Raw genomic sequence first — 23,346 nt, 5'->3', positions numbered from 1 at the left:
TGGGTAAATTTATCTTCAAAGATTAAAACTTCACAAAATGTTGGACAAAGGAGAATGATACACAGAAGTGTTTATTTCAAAAAAAGAAAAGGCAAAACTGGATCCTGTTCAAATAGACATCTTTGATATAGGTGGGAAAATAGAAGAGGGTACACCTAGATGTTCTCCAGATAGCAGCTCCCTTGGCTGAGGTTCAAGTATAGTTCAAAATCTACTGCTCCATCTCTGGTCCCTGATATGTCTCCAGTTAGAGCATCAAAAAGTCACCCAGGACAAGTGCTCTTGTTCCAGGGCCCACCCAGCACTTCCCTCAGTGGGCTTATTCAGTCCTCGGAGCATTCTGGGCATTTAGTAGGCAATACAAGAAACAGCAACATCTAAAAACAATTTATCTCTGAAGTTTTATTGAAATTTCCCTTTCACAAAATGTCTGATTTTTACCCTAACGACTGCAACCTCACCCAAATCTCATCTTGAATTGTAGCTCCCATAATTCCCATGTGTTGTAGGAGGGGCCCAGTGGGAGATAACTGAATCATGGGTACAGATTCCCCCATACTGTTCTCGTGGCAGTGAATAAGTCTCACGAGATCTGATGGTTTACAAGGGGAAACCCCTTTCACTTGGCTCTCATTCTCTCTTGCCTGCTGCCATGTAAGAAGTGCCTTTCGCTTTCCACCATGATTGTGAGGCCTCCCCAGCCACATGGAACTATGAGTCCATTAAACCCCTTTCTCTTTATAAATTACCCAGTCTTGGGTATGTCTTTATCAGCAGCATGAAAACGGCCTAATACAATTCCTAAGTATTTTTTCATCATGGCGTGTTTTGACTCAAATCCTACACCATGGGGAAAAATATACTTGTGTGTATGTGTGTGTGTAGTACAGTAAGTTAAATTCCAGTGTTTCAAAGTTTTTAAAATCATTATATTTGTATCTTTATAAATCATGAAACAGTATTTAAAAATTCAGTATTTCACTAAAGCCCAAAAACCCCATTATGCAGTATATCCATGTAATAAACCTGTACATGCACCCCCTGAATCTAAAAGAAAATATTTTTAAAATCAATATTTATACTTCAGATTTCCATTTACTCAATCTATGTTATATCTATATGAAACAAAAATATAAAACAATGCAGCTTTTCATCAGCTATCTCTTAGAAACTATTTGTCGAAGTTTATTAACTGTGATGAAGAAAAGGTACTCAGATGAGACTGGAGAGTTCCAGAGAAGCTCCTTGTCCTGGCACATCTGATCCGCTGTGGCTGCAGCCATCCTCTCCATCACGGGCTCACCACTGTCCCAGAGTTCACTGTCTCTTACATGGACTATTATGATAGCTTCATCTTCCTTATTTTCCTGCTTCCACTTTCTCACTACTTAAATTTATATTTTCATTCCTGCCAGGATAATCTCCCTAAAGTATAGTTCATTCATGAGATTTACTTACCCTGAAATGTTAGGATATTTAGGAATCAAAATAAGTATGCTAAAATCAGATTCAAGTTTACAAAGTAAGATTGATAAATTAAAAGTAGAAGATGAATCTATGTATTTACACATAAATTCACACAAGAAGAAAGCCTGCAGCCTCTTACATGGAGAATACTTTTTCTTTTCATTAAAAAATTCTGGATGGGCACGGTGGCCCACGGCTGTAATCCCAGCACTTTGGGAGGCTGAAATGGGTGGTTTGCCTGAGCTCAGGAGTTCACGACCAGTCTGGGCAACACAGTGAAACCTCGTCTCTACTAAAATACAAAATAAATTAGGCAGGCGTGGTGGTGTGCACCTGTAGTCCCAGCTACTCGGGAGACTGAGGCAGAAAAATTGCTTGAACCCGGGAGGCGAAGGTTGCAGTGAGCCGAGATTACGCCACTGCACTCCAGCCTGGGCAACAAAGTGAGACTCCATCTAAAATAATAATAATAATCCTAATTGTACACTTATTAGAAAGCTCTCTTTCCTATTCTATAGTCCATAAGCCTCCTAATAGCATCTCTTAACAGGCTGTGGTAGGGTGTCCTTTCACTCTAGGCGAGAAAAACTCTCACCTGTTTAAAAACAACGTGTGTCATCCCTGACAACTCTCCATTTATTATATGAAATACACAGAAGGCTGTTCAGTCAAAAACTCAAAATAGAGTTTTAGCTATTTCCAGAAACCTGGTTTACACTCTGCTCCACTCCTTACTGGCTTAAGTGATTTGGGACAAATTGAAAGCATCTCAGGACCTTGAGGAATCCTCAGACATGTTTAATTAAAAATATATGCAAAACGGCCGGGCGCGGTGGCTCACGCCTGTAATCCCAGCACTTTGGGAGGCCGAGGCAGGTGGATCACGAGGTCAGGAGATCGAGACCATCCTGGCTAACACGGTGAAACCCCGTCTCTACTAAAAATACTAAAAATTAGCCGGGCGTGGTGGCGGGCGCCTGTAGTCCCAGCTACTCGGGAGGCTGAGGCAGGAGAATGGCGTGAACCCAGGAGGCGGAGCTTGCAGTGAGCCGAGATCGCGCCACTGCACTCCAGCCTGGGCGACAGAGCAAGACTCCGTCTCAAAAAAAAAAAAAAAATATATATATATATATATATGCAAAACATAAATAAAATTTTTAAAACCTCATATGCTTCCCAACTAGGGTGAGCATACAATATTTAACTACTATTAATGTTTTATTATAATTCTTCCTTCTAAAACTTTATTGGTTTGTCTTTATTATTGTCATAAGCTATAAAACATACATATATATGTATGTTTTTATATAATATCCAGATCCCTTTCAATGCATTTATACACACACCCTAAACATCCCCCCCACACACACACACACAATCTTTTTTCTAAATTCACTCTTGTATCAAAGTTAAAATATTGGAAAGCAAAGTAACCAGGAAGCAACATATTGAGGCTACCTTAGCTTAGGTCTCTACAATATGCCAAAGCACATCTTAATATAATAACTTTCAGCTTTTATTGAAAGTCAAAATAAGAAATAGTCTGCATTTTCTGCAAAATGACTATTGAAGATCTTGTCAGAAAAAAAAATCATTATTTTATTTTAAAATTTGGTGCCATGAGAGATATTTCTGGGGTGATAGAAATGTTCTAAAATTGTGCTTGGGGTGGTGGCTCACACCTGTAATCCCAGCATTTTGAGAGGCCTGAGGTGGATGGATCACTTGAGCTCAGGAGTTTGAGACCAGCCTGGGCAAAATGGTGAAACCCTGACTCTACCAAAAATCCAAAAAAATTAGCTGAGCATGGTGGCACATGCCTGTGGTCCCAGCTCCTCAGGAAACTGGGGTGGGAGGATCGCTTGAGCTTGGGAGGTCAAGGTAGCAGTGAGCCGAGATCAGCCCACTGCACTCCAGCCTAGGTGACAGAGTAAGGCCTCGTCTCAAAAAAAAAAAAAAAAAAAAGGAAATGTTCTAAAATTGAACTATGGTGATGGTTACAAAACACAAAACTCTGTGAATTTACTAAAAATCATATATTGTGCACTTAAAACAAGTTATTTTTATGGTGTGAGAATTGTACCTCAATAAAGCTATTTTCTTTAAAAAGAAAAAAAACTGATGTAGGGAAAAGATTACTTCTTCTGGAAAACATGTTCATATGATTTTATAAGGCAATGAGAAACTAAGTAAACAGAGCTAATACACGTATATAATATAGTCGTTATAATAATAATATTAATAATACATATATAACAGACACTATTCTAAATGCTTTATATTAACTCTTCTAAGCCTCTCAATAATCTTAGAGGGAACATCTTATTATCTTATTAATTATCCTCATGTTACAGATGTAAAGCCTGAATCACATGGAAATTAAGCATCATGCCTAAGGTCACACAGTAATTTAAGCTAGAAGTTGGACGGATGACAACCGGGTCCAGAGTCCATGCTCTTAACCCACACTAAATTCAAACTGTTCCCAAAACCACCTAAAAGAGTTCAAGTCAAAGCAAATTTAGAATTTAAATACAGAAATACTTTTATATCTAGTATAATAATATCTACCATTCTCCACGTTTGTTATATTTTAATTACATGTTAATATGTGTTTACAAGTCATTTTAAGTCTGTTCTAGAAGACAAATATTTTATTCATCATTTCTTATAATACTTTCACTGTATCAGTGTTTTATAAATGCAGGAAATATTTACTTGCTGAAATGAACTCCAATAGAAACTACTAAATTCTTTTTTTTTTTTTTTTTTTGAGATGGAGTCTCGCTCCTTCACTCCAGCCTGGGCTGGAGTGCAGTGGCACTATTCGGCTCACTGCAAGCTCTGTGTCCTGGGTTCACGCCATTCTCCTGCCTCAGCCTCCCAAGTAGCTGGGACTACAGGCGCCTGCCACAGCACCCGGCTAATTTTTTGTATTTTTAGTGGATACGGGGTTTCACTGTGTTAGCCAGGATGGTCTCGATCTCCTGACCTCGTGATCTGCCCGCCTCGGCCTCCCAAAGTGCTGGGATTACAAGTGTGAGCCACCACGCCCGGCCAGAAATTACTAAATTATTTTCCCTATATTTACTCATTATTTAAGTGATATAATCCTGAAAGCATTTTTTTTTTTACTTGACTTTTAAGTCTGGGGTACATGTGCATATTTGTTCTATAGGTGAACTTGTGTCATGGGGTTTGTTGTACAGATTATTTCATCACCCAGGTATTAAGCCTAGTACCCGTTAGTTATTTTTCCTGATCCTCTCCTTCCTTCCATCCTCCATCCTGCCATAGGACCCAGTGTGTGTTGTTCCCTTCTATGTGTCCATGTGTTCTTATCATTTAGCTCCCGCTTATGAGTGACAACATGCAGTATTTGGTTTTCTGTTCCTGCATTAGTTTGCTAAGGAAAATGGCCTCCAGCTCTAGTCATGTTCCTGCAAAGGACATGATCTCATTATTTTTTATGGCTGCATAGTAGTCCATGGTGTATATATACCACATTTTCTTCATATAATCTATCACTAATAGGCATTTAGGTTGATTCCATGTCTTCGCTATTGTTAATATTGCTGCAATAAACTTACATGTGCATGTGTCTTTATAATAGAACACGATTTTCTATTCCTTTGGGTATATACTCAGTAATAGGATTGGTGGGTCGAATGGTACTTCTGCTTTTAGGTCTTTGAGGAATTGCCACACTGTCTTCCAATGGCTTAACTAATTTACACTCCCACCAACAGTGTATAAGTATTCCTTTTTCTCTGCAACCTCACTGTCATCTGTTTTTTTTTGCCTTTTTAGTAATAACCATTTTGACTGATGTAAGATGGTATCTCATTGTGGTTTTGATTTGCATTTCTCTAATGATCAGTGATGTTGAGCTTTTTTGCTTTTTTGCTTTTTTTTTTTAAACTGTTAAGAAAATGTTTGTGGTTTTATTGTATCATGAGGCATTGAAACATCTGAACAAATCAATGTCTGGGCGGGGAGAGGCAGCTGCTTTCTCCTTCACTTCTTTGGATTACTAGAGCAACCTGTCAGTAGATTAAAAAAAAAAAAAAGGACAACCTTTTGCATTACTTAAGTCTTTCCAAGGCATGCACTGGTACAACACAAACTTCTCCCGTAGATGGAACTAGTCTAGCGTCCAAACATCATGCATAACACTTCGGTGGCAGCAGAGCACTGCACCCACTCTCACCGTGGTGCTGCTCATTTGTGCATGATATTTGGAGCATCTGGAGGAGCGGGAATAGTATTGGGAAGAGGAGGGAGGAGCAAACAGCGTGTCTGGCTGAGAGGAGGTCAGCCGAAGTTGTGCAGGGCAAGCCTGAACATGTCATTGGTGCAAACGCAAGCATCGTTGATGTTCTTTAATAGGAACATCTGGTGGAACCCCATGATGGGGTCTTCATGTCTTAAGCTGGTCCACAACCATGCTGATGATGCAGCTATCTGGCATGGGCTTATGGTCCTGCGCTGTGATGCTGTGCTGGATTTTCTGGAACGGAAGGCTAGACAACTTCTCTACAATGGCAGCTTTCCATGGAACTGTTGTCCTTCCCATATAAGGCATGACACGTCAATGTAAATTGCGCCTAGTTGGGTTCTATCATTATCAAATAACTGGTAGCAACGTTGAATGAAGCTGGATCCAATCTGCTCCCAAATGGGCTTGTCTCCCATTCTGGAGCATCACCCGGCCTCAGGGAGACCTGAGGGGCTGGCACAATGGCAGCAGCGGTGGCAGCAAACCAGTGTGGTCTGCATGAGCTTTTTTCCATATGATGGTTGACCACATGTATGTCTTCTTTTGAAAAGTCTATTCATGTCCTTTGCCCACTTTTTAATGGGTTTTCTTAATTGTAAATTTAAGTTCCTTATAGATGTTCGATATTAGACCTTTGTCAGATGCATAGCTTGCAAATATTTTCTCCCATTCTGTAGGTTGTGTTTCTTTTTATATTCTAGTGAACTACTACTGTATATATATTTAATACTAACTGAAAAATAGAAAGCTTGTCCATATTAGTGTCAGGGTTAAAAATATTTAGAATGTTTATGACAATGCAAAAAGAGTTTAAAATATCAAAATAAATATGTTAAGGCATTTTTGTATTTTATTGTAAAAATGGAGTTTGAAAAATTAATCAAAAAGATGGTTTTGAAAGTTTTAATTGAATACTTTAAAATAGACTATACACTGTCTCAAAATAATTCTTCATTATGTTTACAGCACCAAAAACTTAAAAAATTAAATTTGATAACACAAGAATATTGAAAAAGGAATAAACCAAACTTATACTATCCACATTTGTTGTTTATGAATTTTAACTCCTCCGAAAATACTATTTGGTTTTATACCATCATTTTCCTTTCATTACAGTCTATTTAGTTCCCCATATGCTTTAATTACTTATCTTTGAAAAATGAAAAATGAACATGTACAACTCATACCATTAAAGTTTCAGATAACTTTCCATTTCTGGAGGTTATTAAAATTATTTTCTACAGTAAAAAACGAAATAGGAAGCAAAAGTATTCAATACATATGTAGAACAAAAATTGAAAAGAATAGTAAGGCAACAACATTAAACTAGTTTCATTTTTAGAAACAATAGCAACAGGCAAATTAGCTTTAAGGAGTTAGCATTTAAAGTGAAACATGCTAACTACAATCCTCCTTCTTAAATAATGATAGGTTCTGAAATATCAACTTGAGCTCTAAACCAAAGATGAGTTGACAGTTTCAGTTGCTTGGAGAGAGTATAAATATCAAGCACATCATCCTCTCATAGAAAAATTCCCAGCCTTTGTCTTTGATACAATTACTGTGTCAGAATAAAGCCACTCAACTTTTCCATTAACATCTCAAACACATTATATATCATCCCAATTCACAAGACTATCCCTACATGGTCGCAAAATTCTATAATCTGAGAGAATCAAAGAACTTGACACTTAGAAGTCATTAGGAGAAAAGGAAAGGTATTCTATGGAAAGAGTATATCTGGTCATGTAACAAGGTGAAGAAAGACAGCTGGGAAATAGAAAAGAAAGAGAGAAAACTAGTAGAGACCAGCATCTCTACAGAGACAGGAGAGGATGGGACCAAAATCCCAGGATAATTTATTCTCCACTTTTCCTTCACAACTCAGTTAAAGACTTTTCCTTCTCTAAGATGCCTCCCATTACCAGTCCATCTTACTGATTATTACCTTATTATGTTTTTAAAGTATTTTGCTTTATACAGCATGTATCATGTTTTTATATGTATATAAATTCATATTTATATATCCCGGTTTTCTCTGATAGCCTCTCTACTATATATTCAACATGCACAGAAGAAATAAACCCTTATTAAATGAATGAAAGAAATAATAACTACATGGATAAATAACACTACATTCTAAAACTGAGATTTTCCTTCCTTGCATATTTTTAAAGAAAAAATTTTGTTAATAGTCAAGGCAAATTTCTACATCACAAAGCTGTCTTGCAGCAAAATGGAACTGTCTCTGGGCCAACCAGATCTAACGCTATTCTTAGATTCAAAAGCAGTAGCAGTCACAATATTCTCCTTTGGGAAAACAGCCAACTTGTGCTGTTTATTTTGAAGTTAGACCTCACATAATTTACTCTTTTACTTTCAGACTACATTATTACTACTATGCTGGGTACTGTACTGTTAAGATCATCCAGACATTTAGCCAAAATGAAGGTATTAACTATATGGAAGATGGATAAATAATCTACAGAAGAATTTTATTTAACATTCTAAAATATCTTCTTTTAACTCCAAGCAAAATTCAGTATTTTGGCAAAGACCTTTGAAGTACCTAAAGAGGGTTACTTGGCTCAGAAAATGATTATATTATATATAGAAAACTGCAGAAACTTCAGGGCTCTTTGACTATCTACCAGCACCACTAAAAGATACTATATTGTTATATACATAAACTCCTAATATCACACTGAAATGATCAGTCTGAACTTTAATTGCTGTTATGGTCAACAAGTTAATACCTAGTTATTCTAAGTACTTCAAATGCCTAACCTGGACTGGAAAATAATTAAGAACATCATTACATCTTGAGCTGTCTTCTAAACCTTTTATTTCCTTTAGTATGATATTACAATGTGTAAACATTATAGGTACTAAACAAATATTTGTTGTCTTACTGCTATTTAAAGCAAAGGTCCCAAACCCCTGGGCACCATACAGGTCCATGGCCTGTTAGGAACCAGGCCACAGCAAGAGGTGAGCCCCGGGCAAGCCAGCATTGCCACCTGAGCTCCACCTTCTGTCAGATTAGATTCTCACAGGAGCGTGAACCCTATTGTGAACTGTGCCAGCAAGAGATTTAGCTTGCACACTCCTTATGAGAATCTAATGCCTGATGATCTGAGGTGGAACAGTTTCATCCCAAAACCATTCCCCACCCACCCCCTATCCATGGAAAAATTGTCTTCCATGAAACCGGTCCCTGGTGCCAAAAAGTTTGAGGACCACTGATTGAAAGAAATTACCCCTTCCTTAGATTTATAAAATATAAATCAATAAACCAATGAAGAAATGAAGAAAGGATAAAGAAATGTAAAAAGAACAAAGGCAAAGTAGAACAAGAGAGAAAAAATATGGTAAATTTCATAAAGTTCATGGAGAAATCTTCATGAAGAAAGTAGGTAATTATTTTAAAGAGAAAAAATGAACTAATGAAGAATAGAGAGCATCCTATTCATTAAAAAAAGCAAGACTGGGCCGGGTGTGGTGGCTCACGCCTGTAATACCAGCACTTTGGGAGGCCGAGGCGGGTGGATCACGAGGTCAGGAGTTCAAGACCAGCCTGACCAACATAGTAAAACCCAGTCTCTACTAAAAAAAATAAATAAATACAAAAATTAGCTGGGCGTGGTGGCGTGTGCCTGTAATCCCAACTACTCAGGAGGCTGAGGCAGGAGAATCACTTGAACCCAAGAGGTGGAGGGTGCAGTGAGCCGAGATCACTCCACTGCACTCCAGCCTGGGTGACAGAGTGAGACTCCACCTCAAAAAAAGAAAGCAAGACTGTCCTAGTTTTGTTCAATATTTATTTGACTTAATATCTAATGAATATTATTGTTCTCTCCTGATTTTATCTAATTCATATTGACAAGGTAAACAAATAAGTCCCTCTGTAGATAAAAATATGGATGTCTTGTGATGCCATAGTTTATAAATCACATTAAAACGTTCTATTCAGGAGCTGAGCCAATATATTTTATTAACAAGCAAAGTGAGACAGAAGGAATGGTTATGCAATCTTCCCAGGCAGAACTCGATACTAAATGTGTTTGATCTTGGGTATTCTTTTTGGCCTTTCTTTAAGTCATTCTTATTTGCAGGTTTAGGGAAGCAAGTAAAATAAAATTACTGATTCTCTGGGAGTTAGCTAGGTATATTGAGCTCAAGAAAGCTTCTCCTCTTAAATCACTTTCTTGGGTCAGTCACCGTATTGACCTTCCTCCAATTAAACTCTTATCATTCTGTACCAAATTGCCAAATGTCTTGAATATTTCTCCAACTAGACTATATGGTTCTATGGGAATGTACTGAACATTGGCTGACACATGATGGGAACTCAATATTTATTGAGTTCAGACCCCACAATAATTTATGTTTTAAGTTATCTAAATGAATCAATGTTTTTTCAGCTAAAAACTGCAAGGTCAAACCTAGTAATAGGAGAGCCCAATCAATTTAGTAAATGAATGGAGAAGACAAATAAAATCTAATATTTTAATGTATGCCTAAGTACAGTAAAACATTAAAATACTGAGTATATCATAAGACAAACTCTTTCCTAAATAATGCCTGTATAGTAATCCATTTTCAAATATAACAACTGGAACATTTCATTTCCCAAACTGCTCAACAAACTCTACGGAGGAATTTCTAAATGTCCTAAGACCTAAATCTAATTTTTTAAAAAATCTGTTTTCGTTTAAGAGGGACAGAGCATCTGAAACCACTATGTTCTATTTTTTTACATTCCTATCACTTAAAAACAGCTGAACTGATTTTTCTTTAAAAAAAAAAATTACTGGCTAGTAATAAAATCTTGAAGATAGAGATTTGTGATGGGAAACTGATGCAAACGAATCCATAGCAAAGCTCTTATAAAATATAGTGTTTAGGTCCCAGTTACTTAATTTGGCTCACAGTTTAATAAAGGGTACTTTTAAATCAAATGCATTACAATTTTACTCACTTCAAAGCTTCCTCAAATTTATGAATTTTCTTTTGAGTATCTTCTTTTCCTCTATCAAGTTCACTCTGCAAGTCATGAGCCTGCCATGACAAGAACATGGAAAATTTATTGGAAGACAAGTAAAGTTTACTTCAAAGAGACATACAAACAATGAAACAGTGATCACAAATCCATTTTTAATATAAAATTAGATTTAGATATTTCAAGATAGAAATTTGGTCTACCATAGAATGATTTCAATACTATACTCGAATACCTATTTTCTGTTCAAAATAAATTTCTTGAGTCTACCTGCAGGTGAATTCTTTTAAAATAAATTCATAACTTAAAAGAAAATAAAAAATGGAATACTTCAGATTTTTTAAATTATATTTTAATCAAAGAAAAGAAATCTTACAAGATTCAAGAGAATACAATAAACAATGTGTCTATATTCCCTGAACACATAATGGTTATGATGAAATGGTCTTCTCTTCCACTGCTGGGAATAATTTGTATAACTATTTACTGAGTTTGGAAGGAAACTGCCACCCCTCCCCACTCCCCCCACCATGCCTACCTCTTTCCTAAATGTGGATCATTTGAGTAAATGAGATGGCAGCATCAATAACAAGGGTGAAATGAAAATTTGTCTTCGGCTGGGCACAATGGCTCACATCTATAATCCCAGCACTTTGGGAGGCCGAGGCAGGCGGATCACAAGGTCAAGAGTTTGAGACCAGCCTGACCAACATGATGAAACCCTGTCTGTACTAAAAATACAAAAATTAGCCGGGCATGGTAGCGCACGCCTGTAAGCCCAGCTACTCAGGAGGCTGAGGCAGGAGAATCGCTTGAACCCAGGAGGTGGTGGTTGCAGTGAGCCAAGATCGCACCCCTGCACTCCAGCCTGGGCAACAGAGTGAGACTCCGTCTCAAAAAAAAAAAAATGTCTTCACAAAAAGCTCTTCATATGCAGATAAACATAGCCAATGTGGACATTTTACGGATCTTTTTTTTTTTTTTTTTTTTTTTTTGAGACGGAGTCTCGCTCTGTCACCCAGGCTGGAGTGCAGTGGTGCAATCTCGGCTCACTGCAAGCTCCGCCTCCCGGGTTCACGCCATTCTCCTGCCTCAGCCTCCCGAGTAACTGAGACTACAGGTGCCCGCCACTGCGCCCGGCTAATTTTTTGTATTTTTAGTAGAGATGGGGTTTCACCGTGGTCTCGATCTCCTGACCTCGTGATCCGCCCACCTCAGCCTCCCAAAGTGCTGGGATTACAGGCGTGAGCCACCGCGCCCGGCCCATTTTACGGATCTTAAAATGTAAAAGGGAAACTTTGGTACAGCTGGATGAAAAGGAAGGAATGAAACAGCAGCCATGGCTCTACATACATGGCAACTGAGGATGCAGAGCCCAGCTGGGAGGTGGGAAAGCTCAAGTTACTTGGTGGGGTGGGAATACCCGCTACAGACCTGCTGGTAAGCAAGGTAAGGCTGAAAGTGAAAAGAGTGGCCAACAGGTTTAAGAGAGAAACGACAAGAACAACAACAAAACATAAATACACTATGACAAACCATATCAAACACTGAATCAGGGCTAGCCAAAAATACCTGTAGTTAGCTATTTATATCAGTTTAAATGGAGACCTATTTAACTCAAACCCTATCTTTAACCTCTTCTTTTTTTTTTTTTTTTTTTTTTTTTTTTGAGGCGAAGTCTCGCTCTGTGGCCCAGGCGGGAGTGCAGTGGCGCAATCTCGGCTCACTGCAAGCTCCGCCTCCCGGATTCACGCCATTCTCCTGCCTCAGCCTCCCGAGTAGCTGGGACTACAGGCGCCCGCCATCACGCCCGGCTAATTTTTTTGTATTTTTAGTAGAGACGGGGTTTCACCGTGTTAGCCAGGATGGCCTCGATCTCTTGACCTCGTGATCCACCCGCCTCGGCCTCCCAAAGTGCTGGGATTACAAGCGTGAGCCACCGCGCCCGGCCTAACCTCTTCTTTTTAAAATTCTTTTGGATTTCTGCTCTCAGTGTTTTAGTAAATAAATAAATTAATAAAATCAATGTTTGCTTATAAACTGAAAGAAAGTGAGGGTAGACAGGAAATTTTCCAAGATAATATCGAAAAGCTTCTATGGGCTGCTATGATGATAATCTCAAAAGTAAGAATACACTGAGAGGCAGAGAAGAAAAAGCAAGAGAATTAGGAACCTGTAGCCACCCTCCCCCATATTTTAAATGGTAAATTTAAAGTATCTCATAAAGACTATTTGTCTTATGAGAAAGAGAAAGAGCAACTTGCCTTGCAAATGTTTGCCACTACATTTATTTTACCTTACATGCAGGAAAAAGAAGTCTGCTGTTCAAGTTTTTACCATGTTCAAGTGTTTAATTATTATTTTGGATCCCTAATATGTATTACAGTGTTTGGCACATAGTAAGCATACTACACTAGAGTACAAACATTACTAAAGCAACAAAAGCACCATTTCAACGCAAATCTAGTCTTTTTAATGTAGAGAGTCAAAGACTAAAACCTCAAAATGAAATTCAGATATGACCTAATACAAAGATCCTGGAAACATGTTTTTATATCAGTAAAAAATAAAATCTTAAGTGAAAAATCACCCACCAATTTAGGAAAAACACACAGAGAAAAGTCAATGTATTCAAGTGAAAGGGTGGGGGAAGGACAATTCAGAAGAAAGTTAAAGGGAGAAACTAATATGTGAGATGTTATCTTACACTGGTGTTTACTTATACATATTCACCTCTCCTTTTGCTTTAATCGTTCTTTCTTAGTCAAGTTCTCTCGCAAGTTGAATTTGGCCCAAATCATACATTTTTTTCTTAGATTTACTGCTAGCACTAAAATACTATTTATGCCGTTTTTTCCTGTTTCCTAATTTTTTATGTTACTTTTTATACATGGCATTTTTGTTACTGTCCTCAACTCCTCCATGTTCTGACAGATTGACACATAGAGACAGAAAATGACTTTTCCAGCTTTATTGACATATAATTGGCAAATAAAATTATACATCTTTGAGGTATACAACATGGTGTTTTTAAAATTTATTTTAATTGAAAAATGACAAATCGTATATACATGATATGTGTGAAGTTTTGATATATGTATACATTGTAGAAATATTAAATCAAGCTAAGTCACATATTCATCATATCATACATATACTTATTTTTGTGATGAGAACATTTAAAGTTTGTTCTCTTAGCAATTTTCAAGTATACTACAGATTATTATTAATAATAATCACCATATTATATCTCCAGATACTTATTTCTCCTGTCTAAAACTTTTTTTTTTGAGACAGGGTCTCACTGCCACCCAGGCTGGAGTACAGTGGCACAATGGTAGCTCACTGTAACCTCAAACTCCTGAACTCAAGTGATCCTCCCATATCAGCCCCCCAGGTAGCTAGGACTACAGGCATGCACCACCACACCTGGATCATATTTTTTTAGAATCGGGGTCTCACTATGTTGCCCAGTCTGGTATAAAATGCCTGCCCTCAAGTGAACCTCCCTCGGCATCCAAAAGTGCTGGGATTTTAGTCATGACCCATTCTGACCAGCCTAAACTAAAACTTTGTACCCTTTAACCAGCATCTACCCATTCCCTGACATCCCTCCCCACCCAGCCCCTGGTAACCACCATTCTATTATCTGATTCTAGGAGTTTGATTGCTTTTCAGATTTCATGTATAATGGAGATAATGCAGTACTTGTCCTCCAGGACCTTCCATGTTATTGCAAATGACAGGATTTTCTTTTTTAAGGCTGCATAGTATTCCACTGTATATATATACCACAGTTTCTTCCATCCATAGATGAACACTTAGGTCAATCCCATTCATCCACAGATAAATACATAGCTTGATTCCATATTTTGGCTCTTCTGAATAGTGCTGCAATGAACACAGGAGTGTAGATATCTCTTAAACATACTGATTTCATTTCCTTTGGATATAAACCCAGAAGTGGAAATTGCTGAATGATATGGTAGTGCTATTTTTAATTTTTTGAGATACTTCCATACTGTTTGCCATAATGACATTCCCACCAACAGAGTATAGACGCTCTCTTTCTTCCACATCCTGGCCAACACTTGTTATCTCTCTGTGTGTGTGTGTGTGTGTGTGTGTGTGTGTGTGTGTGTGTGTGTGTGTGTGTGTGTGTGTGTGTGTGTGTGTGTGTGTTAGCAAAAGCCATTCTAACAAGTGTGAGGTGATATTTCATTTTAGTTTTGATTTGCCTTTCCCTGATGATTAGTGATGTCAAGAATGTTTCATATACCTGTTATTTGTATATCTTCTTTGGAAAAGTGTCTATTCAAGTCCTTGGCCCATTTTTTAAACATCAGGTTAGTTGTGTTTTTGCTATAAAGTTGTTTTAGTTCCTTATATATTTAGGATATTAGTCCCTTATCAGATAAATGGTTTGCAAATATTTTCTCCCATTCTGTAGTTTGCCTCTTCACTCTGTTGACTGTAAATCTTTGCCACTTTGTATATCCAGAATGGTATTTTCCAGGTAAACTTTCAGGATTTCTACAGTTTTCAGTTTTACATTTAAGTCTTTAATCCATATTGACTTTATGTTTGCTTATGGTATAGGGAAAGGGTCCAGTTTCAATCTTCTGTATATGGCTAGCCAGTTATCCCAGCACCATTCATTGAATAGGGAGTCATTTCCCCATTGCTTTTTTGTGTTGACTTTGCTGAAGATCACACAGTTGAAGGTACACAGCCTTATTTCTGGGTTCTCTATTCTGTTCCATTAATCTATATGTCTGTTTTGTACCAGTACCATGCTGTTTTGCTTACAGTAGGCTTATGATATAGTTTGAAGTCAGGCAATGTGATGCCTCCAGCTTGTTCTTTTTGCTTACGATTGTCTTGGCTATTCAATCTCTTTTTTGGTTCTATATGAATTGTAAAACAGGTTTTTCTAATTCTGTGAAGAATGTCATTAGTGGTTTGATAGGAATAGTATTGAATTTGTAAATTTTTTAGGGGAGTATGGCCATTTTAACAATATTGATTCTTCCTATCCATGAGCATGAAGTGTTTTTTGATTTATTTGTGTCATCTCTGATTTCATTGAGCAATGTTTTTTATCCCATTGTAGAAATCTTGCACCTCTCTGGTTAGGTGTATTCCTAGGTATTTTATTCTTTTTGTGGCTAATGTGAATGGAACCGCAGTCTTGATTTGGTTCTCAGCTTGGATGTTGCTGGTGTATAAGAATGCTAGTGATTTTTGTACATTGATTTTGTATCCTGAAAAAATATAGCTTTTTTATCAGATGAAGTTGTTTATCAGATCAAGGAGTTTTGGGTTTTCTAGGCATAGAATCATATCATCCGCAAACAGGGATATTTGACTTCCTCTGTTCCTATTTGGATACCTTTTCTTTCTTTCTCCTGCCTGATTGGTCTGGCCAGGTTTTCCAGTACTATGTTAAATAGGAGTGGTGAAAGAGGGCATCCTTGCCTTGCTGAGGTTTTCAAAGGTATGTCTCCAGCTTTTGCCCACTCAGTATTATGTTGGCTGTGGGTTTCTCATAGATGGCTCTTATTATTTTGAAGTATGTTCCTTTAATGCCTAGTTTGTTGAGGGTTTTTAACATGAAGAGATGTTGGATTTTATCAAAAGCCTTTTCTGCAGCTATTGAGATGATCCTGTGGGTTTTGTCTTTAGTTCTGTTTATGTGATGAATCGCATTTATTGATTTGCGTATGTTGAGTCAACCTTGCATCCCAGGGATAAAGTATACTTGATTGTGGTGAATTAGCTTTTTGATGTGCTGCTGAATTTGGTTTCCTAGTATTTTGTTGAAGATTTTTGTATCAATGTTTATCAAGGATATTGGCCTGAAGCTTACTTTTTTTGTCATGTCTCTGTAAGGTTTTGGTATCAGTATGATGCTAACTTCACAGGATGAGTTAAGGAGGAGTCCCTCCTCCTCAATTTTTTGGAACAGCTTCAGTAGGAATAGTAGCAGCTCTTCTTTACACATCTGCTAGAATTAGGCTGTGGATCCCTCTGGTCCTGGGGTTTTTTTGGTTGGTAGGCTTTTTATTACTGATTTAATTACAGAACTCATTATTGGTTTGTTCAGGGATTCAGTTACTTCCTGGTTCAGTATTGGGAAGTATTCTTGTATAGTTTTTCGCATCTCAATTTCCTTCAGTTCAGTTCTAATTTTGGTTATTTCTTGTCTTCTGCTAGCTTTGGAGTTGGTTTGCTCATTTCTCTGGTTGCTCTAGTTGTACTATTAGGTGGTTAACTTGAGATCTTTCTAACTTTCTGATATGAGTGCTGAGCATTATGAACTTCACTCTTAACACTGCCTTTGCTATATCCCAGAGATTCTGGTACATTTTATCTTTAATCTCATTAAAGAATTTCTTGATTTCTGCCTAAATTGCATTATTTACCCAAAAGTCATTCAGGATCAGGTTGTTTAATTTCCATGTAATTATATGGCTGTCAGCGATTTTCTTAGTATTAATTTCTATTTTTAATGCACTGTGGTCCAAGAGTGTAGCTGGTATAATTTTGCTTCTTTTATTTGCTGAGGATTGTTTTGTGTCCAATTGTGTGCTTGGTTTTAGAGTATGTGCCATGTGCAGATGAGAAGAATATATATTCTGTTGTTTTGGGTAGAGTGTTATGTAGATGTTATACATGCATTTGGTCAAGTGTCAAATTTGAGTTCTGAATATCTTTGTTAGTTTTCTCCCTTGAGGATCTGACATTTGACTAATACTGTCAGTGGGGTATTGAAGTCTCTCATCATTATTCTGTGGTTGTCTAAGTCTTTTCATAGGTCTCTAAGAACTTGCTTTATGAGTCTGGGTGCTCCTGTGTTGGGTGCATATATATTTAGGATAATTAGGTTTTCTTGCTGAATTGAGCAGTTTACCATTATGCAATGTCCTTCTTTGTCTTTTTTGATATTTGTTGATTTAAAGGCTGTTTTGTCTGAAATTAGAATAGCAACCCCTGCTTTTTTCTGTTTTCCATTTGCTTGGTATATTTCTCTCCATCTCTTTACTTTGAGCCTATGGGTGTCACTGCCTCTGAGATGTGTCTCTCAAAGACAGCATACCATTGGGTCTTGCCTCTTCATCCAACTTGCTTTTATCCAACTCTGTGCCTTTTAATTAGGGCATTTTGCCCATTTACATTCAAGGTTAGTATTGATATGTGCTTATTTGATCCTGTCATCATGTTGTTAGCTGGTTATTATGCAGACTTGTTTGTGTGGTTGCTTTATTGTGTCATTGGTCTGTGTACTTAAGTGTGTTTTTTTAGTGGCTGTTAACGGTCTATCCTTCCCATGTTTAGGACTCTCTTCAGAACCTCTTATAAGGTAGGTCTGGTGGTAACGAAATCGCTTAGCATTTACTTGTCTGAAAAGGATCTTATTTCTCCTTTGCTTATAAAGCTTAGTTTGCTGGGACATAAAACTCTTGGCTGAAAATTCTTTTCCTTAAGAATGCTGAATATAGGCCCCCAATGTCTTCTGATTTGTACGGTTTCTTCTGAAAGGTCTGCTGTTACCCTGATGGGCTTCACTTTGTAGGTGACGTGCCCCTTCTCTCTAGCTGTCTTTAATATTTTTTCTTTTATTTCGACCTTGGAGAATCTGATAACTATGTGTCTTGGGGATGGTCTTCTTGTGTAGTACTTTGCAAAGGTTCTCTGCATTTCCTGAATTTAAATGTTGGTCTCTCTAGCAAGGTTGGGGAAATTTTCAGGTAAGTTTGGTTCTTTGTTAAAATTGCATTTTCATATTTCATATCATATATTATTTTATTGTATTCCTTATAATCCTTGGATTGGGTTTCAACATTCCCCTGAATCTCAATCATCTTCGTTCCTATTCATAGTCTAAATTCTACTTCTACCATTTCAGCCTGGTCAAGAACCATTGCTGGGGAACCAGTGTGGGTGTCTGTAGGTAAGAAGACACTCTGGCTTTTTGAGTTGCCAGAGTTCTTGCTCTGGTTCTTTCTCATCTGTGTGGGCTCATGTCCCTTCAACCTTTGAAGTTGCTGTCCTTTGGATAATGGGGTTTTTGTTTTGTTTTGTTTTTTGCTTTTATCTCCATTGATGTCCTTGGGGGTTTGTGGCATAAAGTGGGGTCCATCGACTGGCTTCATTTCTAGTAGATTTTGAGGAGCCAAGGCTCAGCTCAACACTCCCACACTGTATACTCTAACTCTAAGGGGCTGGTATGAGGTCACTGGCTTTGTTCTCTGGTCCCTCAAAGTTGGGAACCTGCTGTGTAAAATGGGCCAAAGTGTTCCTGGTCCGATGGCCACAACACTCCAATGAGAGGTGCCAGCCAAAGCGCTTCATCAGGCAGTGGCAATGTGATTAATGCTTGTTTGCATGTGCCAGCAGCAGTGGTAGTACACCAGGGTTCACCCTTGTCAGCTGGGGTGGGGCGCTGGCAGACCAGCAACTGCCAGCCTCTGTATGCGCATTCACAGTGGCAGCAGTGGCACCATGGAGGGGAGGGGTCACTGGCATCTGTGTGTGCATTCACACTGGTGGGCAGTGTTGGCATAGCAGTGGATTTCTGGCTGGGGTGGGGCTGGCAAACTCCTTGTGCATGTTCACACTGGTGGCAATGGTGGTGGGAGGCAGGGCCACTGGCCTTCCTGAGTGCTTTCACACCAGAAATGGCAGCACTGCAACACAGCAGCAGGTGGGGGACGGGTACACTCACGCTGGCAGCAATGGCGCGGTGGGATGCACGCACATCACCACACCAGCATGGAAGGGCAAGGTTCACCCATGCACACATGTGCCAATATGGCAATAGGAGGATGGCCATGGGTGAGTGCTTGCTGGTAAAGCAGCATGGGGGAGGCTGCAGTAGAGGGAGAGTGTGAGTGGGCCAGTGCATGTCAGTGGGGGCCACTCTGCTGGAGCTCTCTGACAATCTGGCACAGTCTGCCAGCACAGGAGCTATGATGAGGGCCCTAGGGAGGCATCCTGGTTGAGCATCTGAGACTGCACTGTAAGCAGGCAAAGCCAGGCTATGGCCCCAGGAGAGGCCAGCCGATGGGAAAGTTCAGGTAAGACTGGCCCCATCTGCTCTGTTCAGGTTCAACAATTCTTTTAAGGCTAAAGTCTCCTAGAGGAACATGGCCAGCCTGAGGGAATGGGCATCCCCGGCCATGCCCCCCTGCAGACATTCCCGCATCAAAACTCTCTGGGCTCTGTACAGGCTGGAATCCTGCCCCAACCATCTCTCTAAGCAACTCTCTCTGCCAGCTCAAGTGTGGGGGTCATGGGGTCTTCTGCTGCCAGGATTCCAGAGGTCCAAAGCAAGAGCAGCTCGCTCCTTGCCTGCTCAACTCACCCATTCCCCAGGAGACATTAGGAGCCAGGAAGAAGACCCAGTGTGTGGCAGCCCCATGCAGGATTCCCAGCTTCCTTCCCTTTCAGCCCAGTGTCTCTGTCCTCCCTCTGTCCACTCTCAATAACTTTCCTCTGAAGATCGACTTGGAATGTGCCAGTCTTCCCAATGTCCTAGCCCCTTGGTGGCAGATATTCTTTCTAGCTGCATCTAGTCAGCCATCATTTCCCACATTTATTGATTTACCTATCTTGAGCAATCCTTGCATCCCAACAATAAACCCACTTGGTCATGGTGCCTGATCACTTAATGTGCTGTTGAATTTGGTTTGCTGGTATTTTGTCAAGGACATTGTCTTTGGAAACAGATATTAATTACACTAATGATGCCATAAATATTTCACAATTATTTTTAACCTACATCCCTCTAATATTTAGCAAGTTAAAAATTAATACCTCTGCCCTGTTAAAATAATAGCTTGGCATATGTTTACTTCTCCCTCTCCTAGTCATTTTGGTTTTCTTTTATATAATCTTGAGATGCTGAGGCAGATAGTGGTTTTAAATTGTTTTAACTTCACATACTTTCTTTTTCAAGATTCTCTTCTGACATTTCCATTGTTTATATTGTGTACACAATAAATATTTAAATTCATCTCTATTTTAATTTTGGCATTCACCAGTACTTTTTCATTCTTATTTTTTTTTTGTTGATTTGATCTTTTGCTTATCCTTAGGCTGATTAAAGTCCATCATCCAGTAATTTTATTTTTCAAAAAGAATATCCTAGTGATATATCTTCTGAGGCATTGCACATTCAAAAATGTCCTTCTGTTGCCTTTACACATGAAGGAAATTGTAGGTATGAGATTCTTAGGTCACAACACTTTGGCCTAAAACACAGCATACGTTAAGTTTCTCTATTGTTTTATGACATTTAGGTTTGCAAATAAGAAGACTAAAGTCATCTTAACTTTGCTTTCCCCTCCCCCTGGGATCTGGACATTTATAAAAATCATTCTCTTTGTACTGTAATTCAAACATTTTTTAATCTTGTATTGATTTTTAGCTGATAAAGAGTGAAATCTTTAAAATTACATACACAGACCTTCTGAAAAGTTTTCTCATATCTTTAGTTATTTTTGTGTTACTTTATTCTGAGCCTTCCTTCAGAAATATCAGTTGTTATATACTGGTTTTCTATTTTCTGCCTTAATATCACCTTCCTCAAAATTTTTGATTCTTTGTCCCTTTCTTTTGCAGTCTGAAAGGTCATTATGCCTTGCCTTCATATCGCTGATTTAATTCTTTACAAAATCTGACCTAACCCAACCAGCTCCTATGTGATCGTAAGTCTGCTATTGTACTTTTGGTTTCCTTACGATTTCCTTATGACAATTTTCACTTCATCCCTTTCTTTCCTTATGGTGTCTGTTCCTCCTTCACAGATATCGTATCTTCTTGTATGCTACTGGTGAATTTTTAAACATTTTCTTCCGGAGTAACACATTTTCAGGAGAAACTCCTTCCTCTGAATCTTCTGTGTAATGTTCTCATTCCTTTCCTCTACAGTGCTTTCCCACAGACTCCATTTTGGTTCTGTTCTCCTACTCATTCTTGAACGCCGTACACCACTCAGACTTGGTGCTTGATATTCAGAACACCATTCAGTTTGCTGCTTGACAAAAACTACAGGGGCTGTAACCGTGCTTCTATTACGTGTCTCTAAGTGTGATCTCTCTCTCAGAGATACAGCTAAAACCAATTCCCAGGAGGGTTTGAACTAGGTTACACTGCTCTACTGAGGAGGCACGTTTCTCCTCAAGCCACAGCCTGCTTCACTGGTACTCTAAAATGATATGTTACATGGGAAACCAACAAGGAACTGCTATCAGAGTTGCTGACAAGTCAATAAGTATTTTGCAAATTGGCACTGTGCCTCCAATGTACCATGTACCAGTAGTTTCCCCTCTATTTACTGTTGATTTTTTTTTTCTGGGACTCAGAACTGCCACATAAAAGCACAGTTGAGATTTACGCCTTTAAATGGGAAGCTTCAAAAAATTAACAATTTTTGAGAAAAATCTATCTCTAAAATTACATGATGATTACGAGTCCAAGCTCATAATCAGATGGCATGGATTTGTGTCCCTGTTCCTTCACAAACTACATAACATTCTGTGCCTCAGTTGGCTCCTCTGAAAAATTGGGATAACAATGAGTATATCAAAGAATTGTGATAAGTTAATAAATTACTTGATGTAAAGACCTTAGAACAATATTAGGAACATAATAAATGATCAGTATATGTGAAACATTATTATTACTTCCTCAGATTGAATAACTCAAGGTTATTGTGAACACCCAAAATCACAATGTGCCACAATACAGTAATTCCCTTAGTCTGTCTACCTTTTCAGAAAGTAGTACCTGAATTGCCAATTTTGTCTTTTTGTAACTGCTTTTTATCATTAATTATTGAATCTTTACCTCTGACAAGTTCTTAGCTGCCATTTCTTGACACTGGTCAGTGTGCTAGCACAAGCACCTTGATCTAATTTATTGCTTCTAAAATTATTAGAATGAAATTATCTGGGTGGGAAAATAAGGGACTCCCCTCTGAGGTAAACATCAATGTGTCAATGACCATACTTTTGAGCTGGGGGTTTCTTACGGTAGAAGCTGTTTCTCATTTTTATATCCCTAGGACTGGGATAATATCTAGCCCATACTCCAATAGTCAATAAGTATTGTTTTAAATTTGTTTTTTCTTAATTGAATATATCTGTATTGTTTAAGAGCCTTTTTGGATTGCATTTTTAGTTTTTACCTATATTCCAGACAGTTGTGGGTGACATAAGTAAACACCAGAAAAGTGAGAGATCATTGCATACAATCTTGGCAAAAGAGAACAGATCAATACTTTTGGTGGGTTAAAAAAAAAAAATCCTTGTTTGTGCTGGGCGCAGTCGCTCACACCTGCAATCCCAGCACTTTGGGAGGCTGAGGCGGGCAGATCACGAGGTCAGGAGATTGATACCATCCTGGCTAACATGGTGAAAGCCCCGTCTCTACTAAAAATAGAAAAATTAGCCAGGCATGGTGGCACATGCCTGTGATCCCAGCTACTTGAGAGGCTGAGGCAGGAGAATCGCTTGAACCCGAGAGGCAGAGACTGCAGTGAGCTGAGATTGTGCCACTGCACTTCAGCCTGGGTAACAGAGCAAGACTCTGT

The 23,346-nt window shown here is 38.5% G+C and overlaps 1 protein-coding gene and 1 pseudogene across 39 annotated transcripts in view; both read right to left on the bottom strand.

Moving 5' to 3' along the window:
- Positions 1 to 23,346, bottom strand: part of CEP112 (centrosomal protein 112) — a 562,721-nt gene that overhangs the window by 363,147 nt on the left and 176,228 nt on the right. For all 39 annotated transcript variants that reach the window (XR_008679796.2, XR_010133740.1, XR_010133744.1 and 36 more), the window contains one exon: positions 10,728 to 10,807. Coding sequence is in view for 22 of the 39 variants with exons in the window: in XM_031011060.3 (XP_030866920.3) it covers positions 10,728 to 10,807 (80 nt within the window). In the remaining 17 variants the exon portion in view is untranslated. The remainder of the gene's footprint in view (positions 1 to 10,727; positions 10,808 to 23,346) is intronic.
- LOC101124076 (nuclear transport factor 2-like) lies at positions 5,731 to 6,200 on the bottom strand (annotated as a pseudogene).

The sequence above is a fragment of the Gorilla gorilla genome, chromosome 4 (genome assembly GCF_029281585.2).
Source record: "Gorilla gorilla gorilla isolate KB3781 chromosome 4, NHGRI_mGorGor1-v2.1_pri, whole genome shotgun sequence".
NCBI classification, from domain to species: Eukaryota; Metazoa; Chordata; class Mammalia; order Primates; family Hominidae; genus Gorilla; species Gorilla gorilla.
Note: the sequence above shows the minus strand (reverse complement) of the source record. Positions and strands in the feature narration are given on the sequence as shown.